Here is a 21,037-nt window from a genome sequence, read left to right as displayed (position 1 = left end):
TTGACTTTATTCAAGTTAAAATTACTTTACCCACTAGTGGATAAAATGCGTTTGTACCCGCTGGTATTAAAGGACAAAACACGTGTTTCCGAGCTAGTGAGGGGAAAAATGTTTTATCAGGGTACTACACGTAAATTGGGGAGTGATTTTTTTTTCAACTCTAACGTACATCCGATATCGGATCCGATAATGTGAAAACGCACTAGAAGGAAAGTCCGATGGCCAAATTCCTCGTAGTTCAGTCCGATTTTTTGTTTGACTCTTCTACTACAGGTTTTAAAAGACGTTTTCACGACAAAATGACATATTAGGAAAGAAAATCTAATCATAAACTCTGACTATAAGTACTGCGGGATTTTAATCAATTTCAGTGCATAATGAAGCACAATCTTTCCGTAATTAATACTGTAATTGTTTTCCTATGATTCTTGCCCACGGTATTATTATACAGAGCAAGTGTGACACATGGTTTATTTTCAATGATTAGCTCATGTTCGGTGACATACATTTATTTACGTTACATTTATTATTTAGTTTCGTATCAGACCAGCAGCTCCGAACATTATGTTATTGTGACTGTTGTGAGGGTTTCAGCTGTCACGAATGTAAAACAAACTTTACCACCAAACACATTTTTCACCACACCAACACGAACAAAATGCGCGCACGCAAAATGCACGCGGCAGCGTGTCAAGCCAAGTTCAAGTAAAAGAACTGGCGAGCAGCACCGTGTGTAATATTACACGAACCATTTGGAGCCACCTTTGACCCCCACATAACTCAAAAAATATTTTAATTAAACGTGTCAAATTTGGCTCATATATTGAGACTTGCGAGATACATATGTGCTCCAAATTTCATAAACACATCTCAAACGGTTGTTTAGATAATAACGTCCAAAAATCGTCATTTTTATCATATACATAATATATTATAGACATAAACTCTAACCCAGTTCCAGATGGCCTAGAAAGTTCTAATTTGGCAAGAAGATAGGTAATTAGGTGAATACACAGGAAAAAATTAGAAATTGGTAAATTTTTATCATTTTTGAAAAGTGATATGTTCAATAAAAACATTTTTAGTTCAACCGGGGTTTACTAGATGGCGCTATAGTAGTCCTAGATTTTCTAGTAAATTTAGTGAATATTAATAAGCGTTCCCGTAGCCTTAAATACCTACAAAAAGTAATGATATCCCATCAAAAATATAAATGTGAAATGAGAGCCAAGTTCAATAATATGATATATGCCTTAGACTAGAGAATTGACGTGATTTTTTAAGTGGAAATAGTTGAAGGAATGGAGACTGACATAGGCTACTTTTTGTCTCTTTCTAACGCAAGCGAAGCCACGGGCAAAAGCTAGTATGTTATAATTCAAAATCATCAGCTATAGGTAAATTCTACCAGCCAGTTTAACACATCAAGTTAAAATAAGGTAGGAAAATACAGCGGTCTCGGCGCCGAATATATTTTTATTCCATTCGGCGTCGAGACCCTTGGTCCGTGGGGCCCTGGCGCTCTGAGTCTCTTCAAGGACTTATCGAAGAGACTAAGAGACGCCACCGGCGATCGAAGAGCTGGCAGCTTCCTCGCTCAGCGTATTAGCTTGACAATCCAGCGAGGAAATGCTGCCAGCGTCTTCGGTACTATGGGCCACAGGGGCCGTTTTTAGATTTACTTGAGTTTAATTTTAGTTTTATTTAGTTTATTTAATTTTTATTTTATTTTATTTTAAGTTTAATTTTAGATTTAATAGTTAGTTTTATTATAAGATAATTTTATGTCCCTAATGTTTTATTATGTTATATATTAAAGTATTAAATCATTTGGAAAGTTAAAATTTGTATGAATAAACTTTGTAGATAATAGATAAACACAATTTTGCTACTATTAGTTTTCGAAGAATCATGAAAACCTTACCGGTTGGTGTGGTGAAAAATGTTACGCGAAACTCAGTTACTTATTACATAGCGTCCGCTCCTCATTTACTTGTTTACAAACAATGTCTAACGTGTTTGTTATTCTACTTTAACCCTAACACTGCTCGTCTTCGATATCATAAACTGGTTCAAAGGGGAGTTAACAAAACGTAGATTTTATAGTGATTTTTTTCATATAACCTAACCACAAAATTAAAAAAATTATAAAAAAAGCCCGACATAGAGAGGACAAATTTTCATGAAACACTCCCTAATTCAGCTTTCTAACAAAAAAAAAACTAAATCTAAATTCATTCGAGAGCTAGGATGCCACAGACAGACACACACAGACAGATAAACAGACAGACAGACACGTCAAACTTAACACGTCGTTTTTGCGTCGGGGGTTAAAAATGTGTGATGAGATAAAATTACAGTATCTACAGTTTTACAGTAGTCAAAGCAAAATTTTCAATAATTTTTAAGATTTGTAACACTAAACACGATTGAATATTGACAAAAAATTCATAGATATAACGCCAAATAGTATTTTTTTAATAGTTACCCTAAAACCAAGTCGGAAATCAAGGATGTTGCCGTAAATTTCAGTAAAAGATGAAACTTTTATAACAGTAAATTAACATACATATCTATTTAAAACAATTCAAACTGAATAATCACATGCCTTTGTTACACTACACCATTAAAATACAATGAATATTTATAATACACATACAAATAACTTTTTCAAAAGGAAAATACGCGCGGTAAACTTTTTAGAAAATGGCCGACGAGCGGTGCGAACGGCGGTTGCGTTCGGACTGGTTGGTTATGTTATCAGTTGCGTTGTGAGTAGAGATGGGCCGAATATTCGGTAAATATTCGGTATTCGGCAAGTTTTTCAATGTTCGTATTCGGCCGAATAATTCGGTTGCACTGCCGAATATTTACCGAATAAACAAAGTATATAACTAATGAAGATCTTACGTATTCCATTGAATAATAAGCTCCTAATTTAGTAACTTTCTAAGGAACTACTAAAAAGATATAATTAAATTTGTTGATCTCACTCTAACCTATGTGTCAAAATATAATAAAAAAACTGTAGTTAAGAGTTGAGAAGAATCGAGAGTTCACAGTTGTTTTAACTAAGTTTTAGTTATCCACTAAATCATAAGAACATAGTTGTAGTAACATAATTATTATGTACTTACTTATTATATATGTAAACATTATCAATCATTTAATAGTTTTAATCTTAACATCCGCTTTAAACATATATGGCGTAACCGAATATTCGGTCGAATGTTCGGTTCGGTAAGAGCTGAACCGAATGTTCGGCCGAATATTCGTATTCGGCAAAGTCCATATTCGGCCCATCTCTAGTTGTGAGTAGGTAAACATGAGTTACAGGGGATCGAATACTCGTACTTTGTTATTCAGTCAGGCTTTTAAGACGATACAGGGGGTCAATTCTCCATACAAACGCTCTCGACTATTTCCTCCCTGGTTTTTGAAGATAGAGCACTGATTTTTTCAACACAGAATAATATTATTTTTATCTGTGTCGGACCGTTTAGATTTTTTGATATTGTTATTTTTAAAGATGCTAGAGCCAAAATAAAAATTTCCAAAAACGGCCTTTTTGATTATGGCGCAAAAAGGTGTGGTATTCAAAATTTGTAACTATTAGCCAAAAAAACTAAACTGTCCGACACAAATAATTTCATTGTTATTCATATTCTCAAATTTCGTTTCGATTGATTAAGTTTTGGCGCAGGAAATAGTCGAGAGCGGAACCTCGATTTTAAAGATTTTTTCGCAATATATTTTAACTGAGTTGTTCTGGCCCCGTAGCCGAATGGCATTTCTCCGACGCCAAACGAAAACGAAACATAGTCCGGCTCTGTCGCGTCAATACGCAAGAGCGATAGGGATAGATATCTACTATCGTTTCGTTTCGTGAGCGTTTCGTGAGCGTTTGTGTCATTCGGCTAGGCACCCTGAATGGACAATTTTTTTTCGATAAATCTAGTTAAAAACACTAGTAATATTTAACTATAATTCCCAAATTGAAAGAGGGCTTCTTTCCATATAAGCATTTTCGCTCAAGCGCTGGTGGCCTAGCGGTAAGAGCGTGCGACTTTCAATCCGAAGGTCGCGGGTTGGAACCCCGGCTCGTACCTACCAATGAGTTTTTCGGAACTTACTTGCGAAATGTCGTTTGATATTTGCCAGTCGCTTTTCGGTGAAGGAAAACATCGCGAGGAAACCGGACTAATGCCAAAGGCCTATTAGTTACCCTTCAGGTTGGAAGGTCAGATGGCAGTCGCTTTCGTAAAACTAGTGCCTCAAATCTTGGGATTAGTTGTCACAGTGGACCCCAAGCTCCGAACCCATGAGCCGTGACTTAGTTACCAAAAGTCAAACTGTCAGAAGTAATTCTACAGTTTTGACAGTTTGACCTTGGGCCTAAGCCGATGACGTCTAAACTCGGAAGGTCGCCCGAGAATGAGTGAAACCTCACAAATAGAGATTAATTGTGTCTATTTTAACACTTAGCGATGAACAAGTAGTTAATAATCCTGACATGAAATCATGACATGAAAAGCAATCAGGGTGTAAACCTAATACGGGCAAATCTCTCAATGGTGGTGACTACAGGACATAAGAAATGTAGGTAATTAAGTAGTTAACTTTTACTTAAAATTTAAATATTTTTTTATCCATACAATATAATTTGACCCGCAATGTAATAAAATCACACTCGCGTTAGTCCGTTTTCACATTATCCGATCCGATATCGGACCGATATCACATACATTACAGGCGCCATCTTGGATTTTTCCATTGAAATCCTTGCGACATCTGATATCGGATCGGATAATGTGAAAACGGACACGTTTGCACGCTGTATACCTGCTGTAGAAGTGCCATTATAGATATCGATATACATCAAAGTATACCTTACCAGTCAGCGTCTACTGTGGACACATGGGCGTCACAGCTGGAGCCGGTGGCCATGACCAGCTTCAAGCTGTACCAGCTGGAACAGCTAGACAGGTCAATCATCCTGCAACACCTGCATACATCTCTTACCGGTCAGCGTCTAGTGTGGACATGGACACATCGGCGTCACAGCTGGAGCCGGTGACGGTGACCAGCTTGAGCCCGCGCCAACTGCTGGAAGAACAGCTGGACAAGTCATCCGGCATCCTGCAATGCACACATGCTTACATAACCATAATACAAAAATTAATTTTTGAAATTAATTAATTTTTTTTAATTTTTGGGTTAAATTGTGGCGTAGGCGAGAGGCTGGCAACCTGTCACTGCAATGTCACAGTTTCGGTTTCTTTCAACCCCTTATTTGCCAAGAGTGGCACTGAAGCTTTAGTAGTTTCATGTGCTCTGCCTACCCCTTCATGGGATATAGGCGTGACTGTATGTATGTAAATTTGTGAAAAACCCCGATAGTGGACCGATTTCCAACAAACATATGACTAAGAACACTCCCGGCTAATTTAGCTTTCAAACGAAAAAAATCTAAATCTGTTCATCCGTTCGGGAGCTACGACGCCGTAGACAGACAGCCACGTCAAACTTAAAACAGCCCGTCGTTTTTACGTCGGGGGTTAATAAAATTTAAATAAGTAGGTACAAAAAAAATCTATATCGGTTCCTCCGTTCGGGAGCTACGATGCCACAGACAGACAGCCACGTCAAACTTGAAACACCCCGTCATTTTTTAAGTAAGTAGTTAGGTATAAACTAGTGGTTCTGTTAGCTGTAGACCTTCGCGGTATACTTAGAAAACGCATAAGTAAAAACCGGCCAAGAGCGTGTCGGGCCACGCTCAGTGTAGGGTTCCGTAGTTTTCCGTATTTTTCTCAAAAAGTACTGAACCTATCAAGTTCAAAACAATTTTCCTAGAAAGTCTTTATAAAGTTCTACTTTTGTGATTTTTTTCATATTTTTTAAACTTATGGTTCAAAAGTTAGAGGGGGGGGACGCACTTTATTTTCTTTTAGGAGCGATTATTTCCGAGAATATTAATATTATCAAAAAACGATCTTAGTAAACCCTTATTCATTTTTAAATACCTATCCAACAATATATCACACGTTGGGGTTGGAATGAAAAAAAATATCAGCCCCCACTTTACATGTAGGGGGGGTACCCTAATAAAACATTTTTTTCCATTTTTTATTTTTGCACTTTGTTGGCGTGATTGATATACATATTGGTACCAAATTTCAGCTTTCTAGTGCTAACGGTTACTGAGATTATCCGCGGACGGACGGACGGACGGACGGACGGACGGACGGACGGACAGACAGACATGGCGAAACTATAAGGGTTCCTAGTTGACTACGGAACCCTAAAAAACTTAATTCTTGATAATTCACAGTCAAGTCAGGAAAGTCTTGGATTGGATATTTTCCGAAATCAACCTCAAATTCCAGAAATATGTAAATGTAATACTAACCTTCACTATTTGTACAATCCTTTAATCACAATAATAATATTAGTCGTTTAAACATACTTGACACAAGATACTATATAAAACTGACTAAATAATATAAAACGGTAGTTCTTAACATGCCCACACCCTCATTTCATGCGAGAAGTTGAGGAATGCTTTAAAGGCCTACCCTAATTCAATTAAGATAGATATACTATAAGTAAAATACGCTGGCAATATATACAAACATACAGTATACAGTATCCATGAAATAAGTATTAGAAAGTCTAATTATTTTCGATTTAGCATATAACATGTTTCCATTAATAAATTGAAACATGTAAACAACAAAACAAAATAAAATAAAAGTATTTTTATGAACTAAAGCGCCATCTATTATTAACATTTCAAACCAAAATTATAATAAGCAGGTAAATCATTAGTTCTGCTTTTGAGCACTAGATGGCAGAAAAATTTGATTATAAGCACCGTGAATAAGTATCAGTTTTGCTATTCAGCGCTAGACATAGTTTAATTTTTATTTGTTATAGCGTCATCTTGTAGTAAACTATTGAACTAAAGCGTATCGTATGAAAACACGTACTGTAGTCTGCTATTCGTCACTAGATGGCGCATTTTTCTGTTGATTACAGTGCCATCTTGTAGAAACATTACAAACGAGAATGACTTCCGTGGAGATATTAGTTCCGCTATTCAACGGTAGATGACACTGTGTTGGGAGGAAAGTAGTAAAGAGTGTTGTTTATATAAAAGGCTAGATGGCGCTTAAATGACTGACAAAGGACAGAATTTTCCAGCTTATGTTTTCATCAGTTTAGTAGCCTTCGTTCTTTTGTTTTGATAGTACGAAAACGTCGAGCATCGAATTCAATACTGTTTTCGTATGTGAACTCAAATAAAAACATGCCTTAAAATGATGACGTAAGTGATATAAGTGAGAAAGCCGTGTTAACTCGTTGTTGTGGTAAAATCAAGATGTTGTTTCAGTTTGTTGAAGTTATTGATTTGAACATGTTCGTGGTTTTACGTTTATTACGTGCGTTAATGTTTATTTTGTAAATGAGGAAAAATAACATTTTGACATTTAAACAATTTGTGCGATTTGATTGATTATTGATACGCGTCTAAAATAATGTTTAGATTAATTGAAAAGTATTAGGTAAGTCATTTTACAGCGTAAATTAAATATAAATTCAAACATTTTTCTACTTTCTACCATTCCTTGTAGAAAACTAGGAATAGTAGTAAGTAGAAACTACATTTTTGCATTTTTTTCCTTTCAAAGAAATTGAAAGGAAAAAAATACAAATATTTTATTATAGTATTTACCTATTCTTGTAACATAAGTCGTATCTATTCTAACGGCCTATTTACTTATTTATTCATAGATGTGCTTGATATGCGGTAATCCAATTATGTTAAAATGTAATTCAAATACCTACCTACCTAAATCTTCAATAGTACGACGTTTGTTACTACGTAACCATGGCAACTACTATCGTAGTCAAATCTACCCCTATTTTTTGTCGTACTGTAGGGTAGGTATGCAAAGGTTTCAATGTCGCTTGCGAAACTTTAATTGTTATTCGTAAAGCATATACTTACATAATCAAGTAGCTATAATCAACAAAATACAAAATTAAATTCATTTCGCCACACCAAATGGTACAGGATCTCTTGATTCTTCGAAAACAGAGAGCAAATTTGCATTTTATCCACAAGAGTGCAAAGTAATGCACCGGATGCATTTCTTATTTTTCCCCTCCCTAGCTCGGAAACACGTGTTTTGTCCTTTAATAGCAGCGGGTAAAAACGCATTTTATCCACTAGTGGGTAAAGTAATTTGACCTTGAATATAGTCAAATTAACTGTTTTAAAATTGATAAAAGTAGGTAAATCTAGTAATAAAGATGATTTACCACCTGTGGAACTACTGGAATCAGTGATAAACGCATTTTTTGCGTTGTAGTTTCCTCGCTATAGTGAGGGGAAAAGTTTTGTGTTACACTCGGGTGCAAATGTATTTTACTTCTAGTGTGTTAAAAAACTCGCAAGTTCAGGATTCTATTCTCGAACCACTCGCTTCGCTCGTGGTTCAACTATAGAATCCTTTCACTTGCTCGTTTTTCAATTCCACACTCGGCGTTAAAATACAACTTTGCCCCCTTGTATAACAAATAACTATTAAAAATCTAACAAAATTACGTCTAGGTAGTTTAACCCTTATACAGACGAGATGGGGTTATAAAAATCGCTGCAACGCTTAATTTTGACTTAACAGGTGTCAGGTACATACAGTGTGCTGCAAACATGCTGCAAAAGTGCATGGTGAATTTATCAATGAATTAATTCATAATTTATCCATGCAAATTCGCAGTTCATGAGTTCACTGTACCTACAGTCACCGGCATAAATAAGTGATGATCTCTGTACCTTGTCGCTTTAAATCGTTTGACAATCGTATGACATTTCAAACAAGACGTTAATGTGACAAGGTATACACTTAATTTTTTCTAGCATTAGAGAGAACGTAAAAGCATGAAGCACGAGGTCTTTTATATGAGGCACTTTTGGCACAACTGTCATTCATCAACTGTCAGTATCTTAAACAGACATTTTAATAAAATACTCTATTGTTCTTAAACCCCCCCCGAACCGATTTAGATTTTTTTTTGTCTGAAAGCTGAGTTATTCGGGAGTGTCTTAGCTATGTTTCGTGAAAATCGGTCTACTATGTCGCGGTCGGGGGTTTTTTCAAAATTTTAATTCTACACTGAAATTATAAAAGTGTTTTTATACACGGTGCCCGGTAATATATGGACAACCTTTTAACCACCAAGAGGGCACCTTATACTGGTCCAGAAAATCGACTTTAAGGTTACCTTAGTAAAAGTCTCCTGGTTTTCGAGATTTTCACACTTTTTAAAATTTTAATACTATCTAAAATTTTAAAAAGTGTGAAAATCTCGAAAACCAGGAGACTTTTACTAAGGTAACCTTAAAGTCGATTTTCTGGACCAGTATAAGGTGCCCTCTTGGTGGTTAAAAGGTTGTCCATATATTACCGGGCACCCGGTAGAAATCATCACATAATTATAAGCAGGTGACTGTACCTAATATTTTTTTTTACCTTCCAGCCTACACCATCCTTCATGACGCCTACCTACAGTACCCACTAGTCCTGACATCGCACCTGTCAGCCATGAAGACCCGTTTGACAGCTGTCACGTATCTCGGCTTCACGGCCACCGACCGTCGGCTGTCAACTGTCATGCTGCCCTGGCTGCTGAAGGAGATCAGAACTTGTGGCATTAATGATAAGGTAAGTTGAAGGAGGAACCGGAAACATGGTAATCGATTTTTTACGTGATTTTCCTCTGTCGTTTCTACTTGAATTCAATCATTTCAAACTGAAATAGATACTATACATTAAAGAAAAAGCGATCAAGCCCACTAGTGGCGAAGCCGGGAATCGAACCCGGGTCTCCAGCTAACGCGGCTGACGTGATAAACCGCTACACCACCTCGACCGCCGAGGTACCCGTCGAAATTATATTAATAAATAAATATATTAATATCTATCGACCACTTATTCGCCAAGAGTGGCACTGAAACTTGAGTAGTTTCATGTGCTCTGCCTACCCCTTCATGGGATACAGGCGTGATTGTATGTATTATTGTTTTACGATCATCCATGGACATAAACTTGTTTTCAAGGTAGCGACCCGAAGTCACACATTTGTTTTCGTTACGTTAGGTACCTAGTCATTTTTTGCCATAAATGTGAAGTAAATGTGGTTATTACCTGTATCAAAGGTATTTTTTTCATTTATTTCTGTTTTAAAATAACTAAAGCATTCATGGATGGAGTCAATTTGTAAAAATCATCTTGCTTTCGTCGCTTTCATCAAAATAAAATTAAGTTATATTTTTCGTAAGGAATTTCCCTTCATGGTGTGTACCCAAAATTTTTGCCATTCTGGGGGCCGATTTTTGAGTCTCACGCGTTCGAATTCAGAAAATTGTCACTGAAAATAATAGGCAATTCACCGTTTTCAACCGGTATTTTAGTGACAGTGAGACTCAAAAATCGGCCCTGTACTTATATGTATAGGTATAATTTAAATTTAAAATCTGATGTAGGTTTCTGAAACTTGTCATGGAGGCTCCATGATGGAGCCAGTAGACGACTTATGGGTATAACTAAAGAACTCATTTGTTACAGCTCAGTATAACGATAGAGGACGGCTGCCTCAAGGCTTACAACGTGAACTTCGAGCCTGTCATCGTTCACAGACTGGTCGACATCATTAGGTATGTTTATTTTTAAAATGCGGAAATTACCAGAAACGACTTAATCGGTCTTTCAAAAACGTCCTATACATTTTCTCCAACTTGGAAAAGACCGGCTTAAAGCATCTGTAGGCGCATTGTCTGCTGGAAAGCGATGGCCTCACGTCACGTTCTGACAGGCCTTTAGTAGGCTTGTGTAGTACATTGTACTAATAGTACAAAAGACACGATTCCCTGCACTGTACTAGACCGAAATACTCCCAAATGATTCTGCTCTCTAGTACATTTAGTACACTCACAGACGCGCAACAGAATGGGAGCGAAAGGAGCGAAGAGCCGAGGAGTAAAAATGACAGCAAAGCGATTCGTTTGATCCAACCGCAACCGAACTAGAACCGACTGACCGGACTGAGAGCGCGCGAAAACGGCCGATCAGCTCTCGGCTAGTACGAGCGAGCGTTACTGTACGCCATATGCACAATTTATCTCTCGCTCTCTCGGTGTACTACTGTACTAAATGTCATAAAAGAACGATCTAGTACACTTCGGAGATCGTACTATTTGGGAGCGATCTTTTCAGTGAACTAGCAGACACAACTCTAAGCCTTTACCGTCCATTGGACTGATTTTCATCCCTTGGTACACCTGTCGAAAATTATCTAGTGTAGGTATGTTATCTCTAAAAGGGCGTTTTACCTAAATAGCACGCTTGTGTTTTAGCACGAGAGGTCGCGCTGCCAACTGAGGAACAGATTAAATTATGTCATAAAACCTCATGTCTGCCCATTTCTTTCTTTCGTCAGGGCAAGCCAAGTGCCAGGCAGGCCTGATGAGCTGTTCTACATACTCCTCAATGAGAAGGAGGCCTTGCTACACTGTTACCTCTTCAAAGCGAACGGCGTCCAAGAGGTAAGTAACTATTTGTGACATTTCATGGGTATACTGTACCAAGCCTTCGGTGGCACTTCCGAAATTGCGAACGTTCTCATAATCATGAACAATTTGACGTCCCATGTCCGACCACCACATGACGACATGACGACGACATGACGACGGCAATCGGCATGATCGACCGAAGAGACCGTCCAAAATTGCAATTCCTTGGAAAATTCTCGATATTATTCTTCGCAATTTATTGCCAAGCTTAAGAGGATACGGTAGCGAAAATGCTAAAATGGAAAGGATCCTCCCTTTCAACTTGGGAATTTTAGTTAAATATACAAGTGTTATTAACTAGATTTATCGAAAAAAAAATTGTCCATTAAGAGCAACTCAGTCAAAAGATATTTCAAAAAAATCTTTAAAATCGAGGTTCCGCTCTCGACTCTTTCCTCCTTCAAAACTTAATCAATCGGAACGAAATTTGAGAATCTGAATAACAATGAAATAATCTATGTCGGACCGTTTAGCTTTTTTAGTTCATTGTTACCAATCTTGAGTATCACACCTTTTTTTGCGCCACAATGAAAAAGGCCGTTTTTGGAAATTTTTGATTGGCTCTAAAGTCTTTAAAAAGCAGAATATCAAAAAATCTAAACGGTCCGACACAGATAAAAATAATAACAATCTGTGTTGAAAAAATCATTGCTCTATCTTCAAAAACCAGGGAGGAAATAGTCGAGAGCGTTTGTATGGAGAATTGACCCCTACCGTATCGTCTTAAGTGCGTTTTAACATTATCCGATCCAATATCGGACGTAGGACCGATATCCCATACATTTAAGCCGCCATCTTTGAGATCCTTCCTACATCCGATATCGGATCGGATAATGTGAAAACGCACATAGGGTTTTGTCCACAGATGTCATATATACCATAGATCAAGCCAACGTATCTACTTAGCGTGTCAAATGAACTCAGTGAAATCCACTGAGTTGTCCGTCTTTAATCGCAGCTTGCAGCTTTCGGGCGTCAATTATTGTAAGTTGAAGTCAATCAAAACATAAAAAATGCCTCGTTACGTGATATTCAATTGCAACAACACAAAAATTATGAACAATCAAGAGCCTGAGACATATTTAAAATTACAGGCAAGAAACAACTTCAGTACAAAATTTGACACGCTCGGCCCCTATACAAATAGGTGAACTTGTTTCTTCTATCTAGTTCTGTGGTTTTGTCAATGTCTTTGGCATTTGGTGTCTAGATAGTTTCGGGATAATAAACGCCAGTGTGTTACAAGTATCAAATGAAGCTTACTTATCGTCAACTGTTGAGAACATTGCGTCTTCCTAATCTTAAAGCATAGAGGAATAAGTAAGAGAAGAGCTGTTAATGTAGAATACTACATAGGTATAACTTGTTGATGTACTTATATAGATAGATAGATAGATAGAATACTCTTTATTGGCACACCTCAGCAAGAGATACAGAAAAAAGATACAGCGGAGACAAAGCAAATGATTATAAATAGAGGCAGACAACAGGCGGTCTTATCGCTAAAGAGCGATCTCTACCAGACAACCTTTGGGTAGCGGAAATAAAAAAAACATAATCAGAAAGAGTAGGTGCTTCGAAATTAGTTATATATTAGTTTAGTTCTAAGTTTTGCTTTTCCAAGACATGTAATAATCATCACGTGTTAGTGAGATACACGTACATAGTTAGTAATTTAGTACTAGCCACCATTTGTTTGATAACCTGTTACTACTGGTGGGAACCTATAATTGGCTGTTTGTTACTAGGGTTATATTATTTATTCTGAATTGTAAGCTGTTGGTTCTCCAAAAAAAAAAGTTGTAACTCCATACATCAGTAAATGCGAGTTATTTGTAGTGACATCTAGCGACAATCACGCGTCAACCACGCGTCAAATAGCGTAAATGATCACTACCACTACTCGACACCAAGTGTCAACAGTGTCTCGTCTGTCAAAATAGTATTTTTTCTACTCGTCGACTGTAATCTGTCAATTAGGACACCACAGACTAAACTATAAGTGCTAACTTTTCAGTGTTGGATACTCTATGGCAGTTCCGACTCAACTATAATAATATATGTAATCTCATTATAGTTGACTTTAAGTTAACTGTAATAATTTCAAAAATAGAACATCATACAATTTCTATACTAATTTGCGATACCTGGCAAATTTTTCTGCATCTGAAATACATTTTTTTTTTATTTGTCGCGTTATCGGCCAATCAGGGACGGTTATTACAAACAATTGGTTGCTAGGTAATTCGATGTTGATACAAAGGTGAACGACGCTATTAACATTAATTTTCACTTACATGAATGATGATATTTCCGTCCATTGATGATGAAGATGATGACTCGTAGAAAAAGTATTGTATACAATAGTGATATAACTAAGCTTTTCACTTTCGTACTGTACTATTAGGCCACTCAGCAAGCTTCGTGGCCTAAACATGGTACTCGACTGAAAAGCTTTGTATTATATCACGATTGTATAATAGTATAATAGTATTTCAGGTATCGCAAATTAGTAAAGAACTTGTATGAAGTTCTATTTTTGAAATTATTACAGTTAACTAAAAGTGAACTGTAATGAAATATTATAGTTGTCTAAGTGTCAAAGACTATCTAACACTGAAAAGTCAGCACTTATAGTTTAGTCTGTGGTGTCCTAATTGACAGATTACAGTCGACGAGTAGAAAAATTTAATATTAAAACAGTTTACAACTATATTACAAGCAGAAGGAATTGAAAACAGAGTACTGATTAATACTAACTATTATAATATTAGCTAAAAATTTTTGAGCATTAGACTTTTTGTTCGGCGCGACATCTATTGAGTACTGATCATTTACGCTAGTTGAAAATCCTATGTAAATTACCTTTGCATTCACCTAATGAAATGTTTTTGTAGTTTTCTGTGGAAATACATAGCTAATTAGGTCAAGAGGCGTGGCCTCTTTTGACACAATTTCGTGATCCAATTATTTCAAGAGCTCTGAGCGAGATTGGGCATGTATTTTATACAGGGTAGTTTTCAAGGCCGCTAAACCTGTAGGTGTGAAGTATGTAAATCCTATATAATTAAATTGATACAATAAGTAGTAGATATAAGATATGTACAAATAAGTAACAATTGTGCCCTATAATACGTTATGACCAATAACTGATGTCTGTCTATGTTTAAATAATCTTTGATTGCGTCGAATTCAAATTTTACATACATACATACAATCACGCCTGTATCCCATAAAGGGGTAGGCAGAACACATGAAACTACTACTTAAAGCTTCAGTGCCACTCTTGGCAAATAAGGGGTTGAAAGAGAACGAAACTGTGACATTGCAGTGACAGGTTGCCAGCCTCTCGCCTACGCCACAATTTAACCCATATCCCATAGTCGCCTTCTACGACACCCACGGGAAGAAAGGGGGTGGTGAAATTCTTAACCCGTCACCACAGAGGTAATTCAAATTTTGATTTTTAAAATCGCCCGAATCCGTCGAAATTCATCCCGCGCATAGATAACATTTTATTTTGGTAATTAATCTTATACACATTGTTACACTGTGTTGTGCATTAGTTGTTTGTAGATGATCTATCACGTGCGTCACGCCATCTGTTGATAGATCACCGATCTCGACAGAACACAGATTAGATAAAATAAAACAGCGTTTTAAATATAATTTACAAAAAAAAAAATGTCAAGCTGATTCCGTCACCCGAAAAAGCGGGAATACATTTTAATTTCGCGTCTTTTTAACACTCGACACGATTCGATACATTGTCGAGGATCTTTTTCAAAGAGTATAACGACCCCGCCTTCAGTTGTCACACTTCTGTTTGTCTGTCTATCTGTCTGTTTGTGTGTGTGTCTGTCTGTGGCATCGTAGCCCCCGAACGGATAAACCGATTTAGATTTAGTTTTTTTTGTCTGAAAGCTGAGTTAGTCGGGAGTGTTCTTAGCCATGTTTCATGAAAATCGGTCTACTATGTCGCGGCCGGGGGATTTTTCGAAATTTTAATTTTTTGTTCATTAATGTTGATTAAACTGTAATATCGATAGCTTTTATTATGCAGTAAACTAATGTTATAGTGAGAGGCTGATGAAGAATTAATCTCGAAACGCGTTTAGCCACGTTTTTATCGTCAACGGCCGATAGTCCACGTGCCCTTGTAAAATCTAGCTATCAATTTACAAGCGCCAACTATATGAACCGATTGAGATATAGTTTTTTTTTTCTGAATGCTGAGTTAGTCGGGAGTGTTCTCAGCCATGTTTCATGAAAATCGGTCTACTATGTCGCGGTCGGGGGTTTTTTCAAAATTTTAATTTTGTGGTTAGGTTATTAATGTCATTTCTGACAAAAAAGTGAACCATAGACATAGTTTTTTTCTTTTTCCTGTCCCGATGCAGTATGCAGTTATTTTAGTGAAGTAGTGTCACTAACCCAAAGTCATCCATTGTTTGCGGGTTTCACCTAATGCACGTTTGAATATTGAATATATATGTATTGCATTTTTGTTGGGTTAAAGCAGTCTTGATACTTACAGTTTTTTATTTTTTTTAAATGCAATGCTCTCTCTCTCTCTCGCTCTCTCTCTATCTTTCTCTCTCTCGAAACGGAATTGGCAAAAACCGATACAAAAATGTGTTATACTCGTATCTAAGTACTAAAAATACCTACATCGCTCGTCTCGGTGGACTTAATGTTTATGAAGTATATTATTATAGTAGTGTGACTACTTAAAAAATACAAATTCAAATATTTCCTATGAAAATAATTTAATTTGTTCTTAGAGGGACTTAATGTTGCTTTAGAATACATTCGTGTATAAATATAAACATAAGGATAAAACAATTATGTGTAGGTTTTAAATTTACATTCATTTAGTATGAGGAAACTGCTAACTAAAAGTAACCAATATGGTAAATATGTACCCTTAGAAATCAGAGAATATAACACTTAAAGGTAAACGAAATCTGAATCGACTTGGATGAAACTAAATGTGCATACAATACCTATAGGTGTTACCAAATTAGTCACGGATATTTTAAGGGACATGAATTAACATCTAAGCAATTAACTTTCACTCGAAATTCGGACTGAGTATATAAGAGGAAGCCTGAGAGTAGCGCCAGTGACAGAGAAATTGAGAGAAAGTAGATTAGCATGGTATGGGCATGTAATGCGGAGGGATGAAAGCAATGTTATAAAACGAGTGGTAAATATGAAAGTGGATGGATACAATGGTAGTGGAAGGCCTAAGAAAAGATGGATGGAATGTGTGAACAACGATATGAGAGTGAAAGGTATTAGTTAGTATAGAAATGACGGCTGATAGAGAGGAATGGAGGAAAATGATCTGCTGCGCCGACCCCAAATAATGGGAAAAGGGCAAGGGAATGATGACGATATAATGTAATTGCCTGTCAGGATGTTTAACACTGTCTCTCATGACACGTTAACAGTGTCTAGAGAGATCTCATTTAATTATTTTATTCACAAGGTGTTTTAACATAACACATTTGTGTCCTAGTTTTCTCCAAAAAAATATAACAAACCCTACGATGTGTCATATATAAATATACTTTAGGAGCCGAGTACTATCAGCCGTAATAACCACAAAATTAAAATTTTGAAAAAATCCCCGTCCGCGACATAGTAGACCGATTTTCATGAAACATGGCTAATTAAGAACACTCCCGACTAACTCAGCTTTCAGATAAAAAAAAAACTAAATCTAAATCGGTTCATCCGTTCGGGAGCTACGATGCCACAGACAGACATACACACAGACAAACAGACAGACAGACAGACAGACTCGTCAAACTTATAACACCCCGTCGTTTTTGCGTCGGGGGTTAAAAATAGGAACAATTTAATAAGTACATACGTCCAGAATTCCAGATCAAATACAGGAAAATATGTTTTCATTTAATTTCATGACTAAGTATTATCAAAGTTCTAATCTATCCAACTGCACTAGCTGTTTCTCAATAAGCTGTGGCAGTGAGGATGATTCACATAAGCGTGTTTACACGATGCGGTTAACGAACGATATTAAATCTGACATACACTGTATCTGCGTCGTACGAAAATAATGGCACAGCGTGTAAAATATCCGCTTTTAGGATGTCGACTAAGATAAATATTTTGGTTAAATGGGGACGTAAAACAAAAAAAATTTAATGGAAACAAAGTTTTACATACGTTCGTGTTATTCAAAGACATATATAAATAACTCCGTATCGACAGATAAAGTCTAAGAAAAAAACGTACCTCAGTACCATACTGAAAAAGGTACGGTGGCCTAGATGGCATTACACCTTTGGGGTACGCTCAGTTAGATTGCGCTAATACTAATATTTGACATTTTAACACATGTCAAGCTAAGAATATGGGCCAAATTGTCAAAACTGAGGTTCAAAAGTTTTAAGCCTATGTCAAAAGATGGCAGTCTATGCACTGTGATTACACATTTTACTTCGACAGTAACTCTCTATAATACTCGATCCTCCATTGTGTTATTATAAAATGTACCTAAAATTAACAACGTCGCATAATTTTAGCTATAAAACTCCCGTGAGACTCATACATATTAAAAAAAACCGGCCAAGAGCGTGTCGGGCCACGCTCAGTGTAGGGTTCCGTAGTTTTCTGTATTTTTCTCAAATACTACTGAACCTATCAAGTTCAAAACAATTTTCCTAGAAAGTATTTATAAAGTTCTACTTTTGTGATTTTTTTCATATTTTTTAAACATATGGTTCAAAAGTTAGAGGGGGGGGGACGCACTTTTTTTTCCTTTAGGAGCGATTATTTCCGAAAATATTAATATTATCAAAAAACAATCTTAGTAAACCCTTATTCATTTTTAAATACCTATCCAACAATATATCATATGTTGGGGTTGGAATGAAAAAAAATATCGGCCCCCACTATACATGTAGGGGGGGTACCCTAATAAAACATTTTTTTCCATTTTTTATTTTTGCACTTTGTTGGCGTGATTGATATACATATTGGTACCAAATTTCAGCTTTCTAGCGCTAACGGTTACTGAGATTATCCGCGGACGGACGGACGGACGGACGGACGGACGGACGGACAGACAGACATGGCGAAACTATAAGGGTTCCTAGTTGACTACGGAACCCTAAAAAATGGATCGAAACATGTCGAACGCTATATAACATGAGCTGAACCAACATCAGACACAGCGAATATGGTTGTTGGACTGACGCTATTCTTAACAATAATGTAATTTGAGGCCATGAAAAGCAGACTGACAGGGCTGATATGTAGTTTTTATATAGGTCCTTTAAAAATAAATTAAAAAAAAAACATGAGCTGCCTATAACTTGGACATGCGAACAAAAAAAACTAGTGTTCCGTCCGTTAAAAAAAACTACGTGGGGAGGTCCAAAAGTTCACAGAATGAATGATTTATATATAAAATACATTTACTACTACTAAAATAATAAATTAGTGATATTGGCATATACATTTTTATATATTTTACTAGCTTTTTCCCGCGGCTTTCGCGTTAGAAAGAGACAAAAAGTATCCTATATCACTCTCCATCCTTTCAACTATCTCCAATTAAAAAATCACGTCAATTCGTCGTTCGTTTTGCCGTAAAAGACGGACAAACAAACAGACACACACACTTTCCCATTTATATTAGTAATATATATATGGATATCTTTATTGTCTAAAAAAGCAAAATGTCATCCTTAATTTAATCATCGTTTCTTATTTTAAAATCATTGACCTACCCCAATATAAATCGCCTGCACAACGATCAAAATAATAATTCCACACTTATTTATAGACATTGACATTCAAAAACCTGTACTGTATACTGTATATGATATAAATATTGATTAGGTAGTGTCGATCTACAATATCAAATCCTTGGCTCCAAATAGTATTCTGTATGACTTTGATTAGTACAAACTGACTAGCGTTACTGTTGACACATTATTTTATTTTGCTGATAAAAAACTGTATCAAAATTAAACTAAAGTGATAGTTAAGTGTTCTTGAAAATAGTGACTAGTGAAAAAAAAATACAGTGCTATTCTTGAGTGCTGCAGCAATTTAAAAAAAAAACTTTAAAAAGTTTGAAAAAAACTTTGAAAAGTAGTTAAACTTCGTAAATAAAAGTCCCCTGAGTTTCATAACCATCAAAACACAAACTACTATAACAAGTTTATCATTTTCAAAACAAAAATAACAACAGAATAACAAAATAGTGACTAAATTAATTAAATAAGTGATTAATTGACTAGGAAACGGTGCCAAGTCGCCATGTTGAATTCAGTGTGTACACCGCTAGCGCGCCAGACGGCCGTGTTCCGAACGGCTTCTCAAATTTCAAATTTGGAATTCTGGCTCGGAGTCGTCCTCATACTGGCGGCTTGTGAAATGGACCTAATATATTTCCATTTATGGAACAGTTTCAATATGTTTTTCTAGACATTTCAAATATCTCACATATTTTTTACGAATAAAATAAATATTTGAGCTGTGACATAGTTGTTTATGTTAAATGTGTTAGTTTTAAGAGTTTTGAGCGAATCAAATCGTTTAAATGTGTTAGTGATGGTGTAAAGGATTGATAGTGCAACTTTAAAGTGTAAGTATCTTCCTTACTATAATCATTCAATTATTTATTATTTCCCAAATTGAAAAAAATAATAATCATAATTAACTTTGTCTTATGTATTTCAAGTAGCAAATGTATATTAGCAAAAAAGTAGGTAGGTAACTTACTTTTTATATTTCGCGCCAAAATTCAAGGCACTGTTCAATTGACGTAGAACGAAACGCGCCAAGATTATTATTAATTTAGGTGCTTAGTTTAACTGCCAAAACAATGTTTTGGAACATACTTTGTATTGACAGCTGGTAATGTTCGTATTGTTTTCGAACGAAGGTCAATTTTTTTCTTTTATTGCGTAAATGCGTGTCGGTCGTGAGATACAACTACAAAGCCGAGTTTAGACGTGCAAGTTAGGCCGATAGTCCACTATCATATGTTTATTATAGAAGTATGATCATAGGTCTGTATACCTCCCTTTTTCTCCAATGTGAAGAAAGAGGACGGCATGTTGCCTATGATCATATTTCTATGACAAACATATGATAGTGGACTATCGGCCTTATTGCTGCAAGTTCTGGGACGCAACTCTTTCTTGCATAATACTTCTGTTTCAAAACTTGCTGCAATAACTTACACGTCTAAACTCGCCCCAAGAATCGTAACTGCACTTCACGCATCACACTGTCCTTAAGGAACAAAAACACCACTAAACTGCGTGTTGTCTTCGACGCACCGATAAAAACAATTGCAAGAATATTTTATAACCTATTTCCTGGCGAATTATCCTACAATATATAATACCT

At 36.3% G+C, this 21,037-nt stretch overlaps 2 protein-coding genes across 4 annotated transcripts in view; one reads left to right on the top strand and one right to left on the bottom strand.

Annotated features, from left to right (window-relative positions):
* The window catches only part of LOC125240251 (P protein-like), a 50,677-nt gene extending 44,155 nt beyond the window's left edge, over positions 1 to 6,522 (bottom strand). Inside the window, exons 1-2 of the mRNA XM_048148087.1 lie at positions 6,413 to 6,522; positions 5,023 to 5,139 (exon numbers count right to left, since the gene is read on the bottom strand). Of these exons, the coding sequence (XP_048004044.1) occupies positions 5,023 to 5,138 (116 nt within the window). The 5' untranslated portion in view covers position 5,139; positions 6,413 to 6,522. The remainder of the gene's footprint in view (positions 1 to 5,022; positions 5,140 to 6,412) is intronic.
* A 3,066-nt stretch (positions 6,523 to 9,588) lies between these two features.
* The window catches only part of LOC125240250 (TBC1 domain family member 4), a 69,168-nt gene continuing 57,719 nt past the window's right edge, over positions 9,589 to 21,037 (top strand). Inside the window, exons 1-3 of one of the 3 annotated variants that reach the window (XM_048148083.1) lie at positions 9,589 to 9,731; positions 10,635 to 10,723; positions 11,506 to 11,611. In XM_048148083.1, coding sequence (XP_048004040.1) covers positions 9,612 to 9,731; positions 10,635 to 10,723; positions 11,506 to 11,611 — 315 coding nt within the window. In that variant the 5' untranslated portion in view covers positions 9,589 to 9,611. Of the gene's footprint in view, positions 9,732 to 10,634; positions 10,724 to 11,505; positions 11,612 to 19,644; positions 20,268 to 21,037 lie in introns of those variants that run through there. The other 2 variants (XM_048148084.1, XM_048148085.1) reach the window with 2 other exon arrangements.

The sequence above is a fragment of the Leguminivora glycinivorella genome, chromosome 27 (assembly GCF_023078275.1).
Source record: "Leguminivora glycinivorella isolate SPB_JAAS2020 chromosome 27, LegGlyc_1.1, whole genome shotgun sequence".
NCBI classification, from domain to species: domain Eukaryota; kingdom Metazoa; phylum Arthropoda; class Insecta; order Lepidoptera; family Tortricidae; genus Leguminivora; species Leguminivora glycinivorella.
The sequence above is the reverse complement of the archived record's forward strand: the minus strand, read 5'-3'. Positions and strand labels throughout refer to the sequence as shown.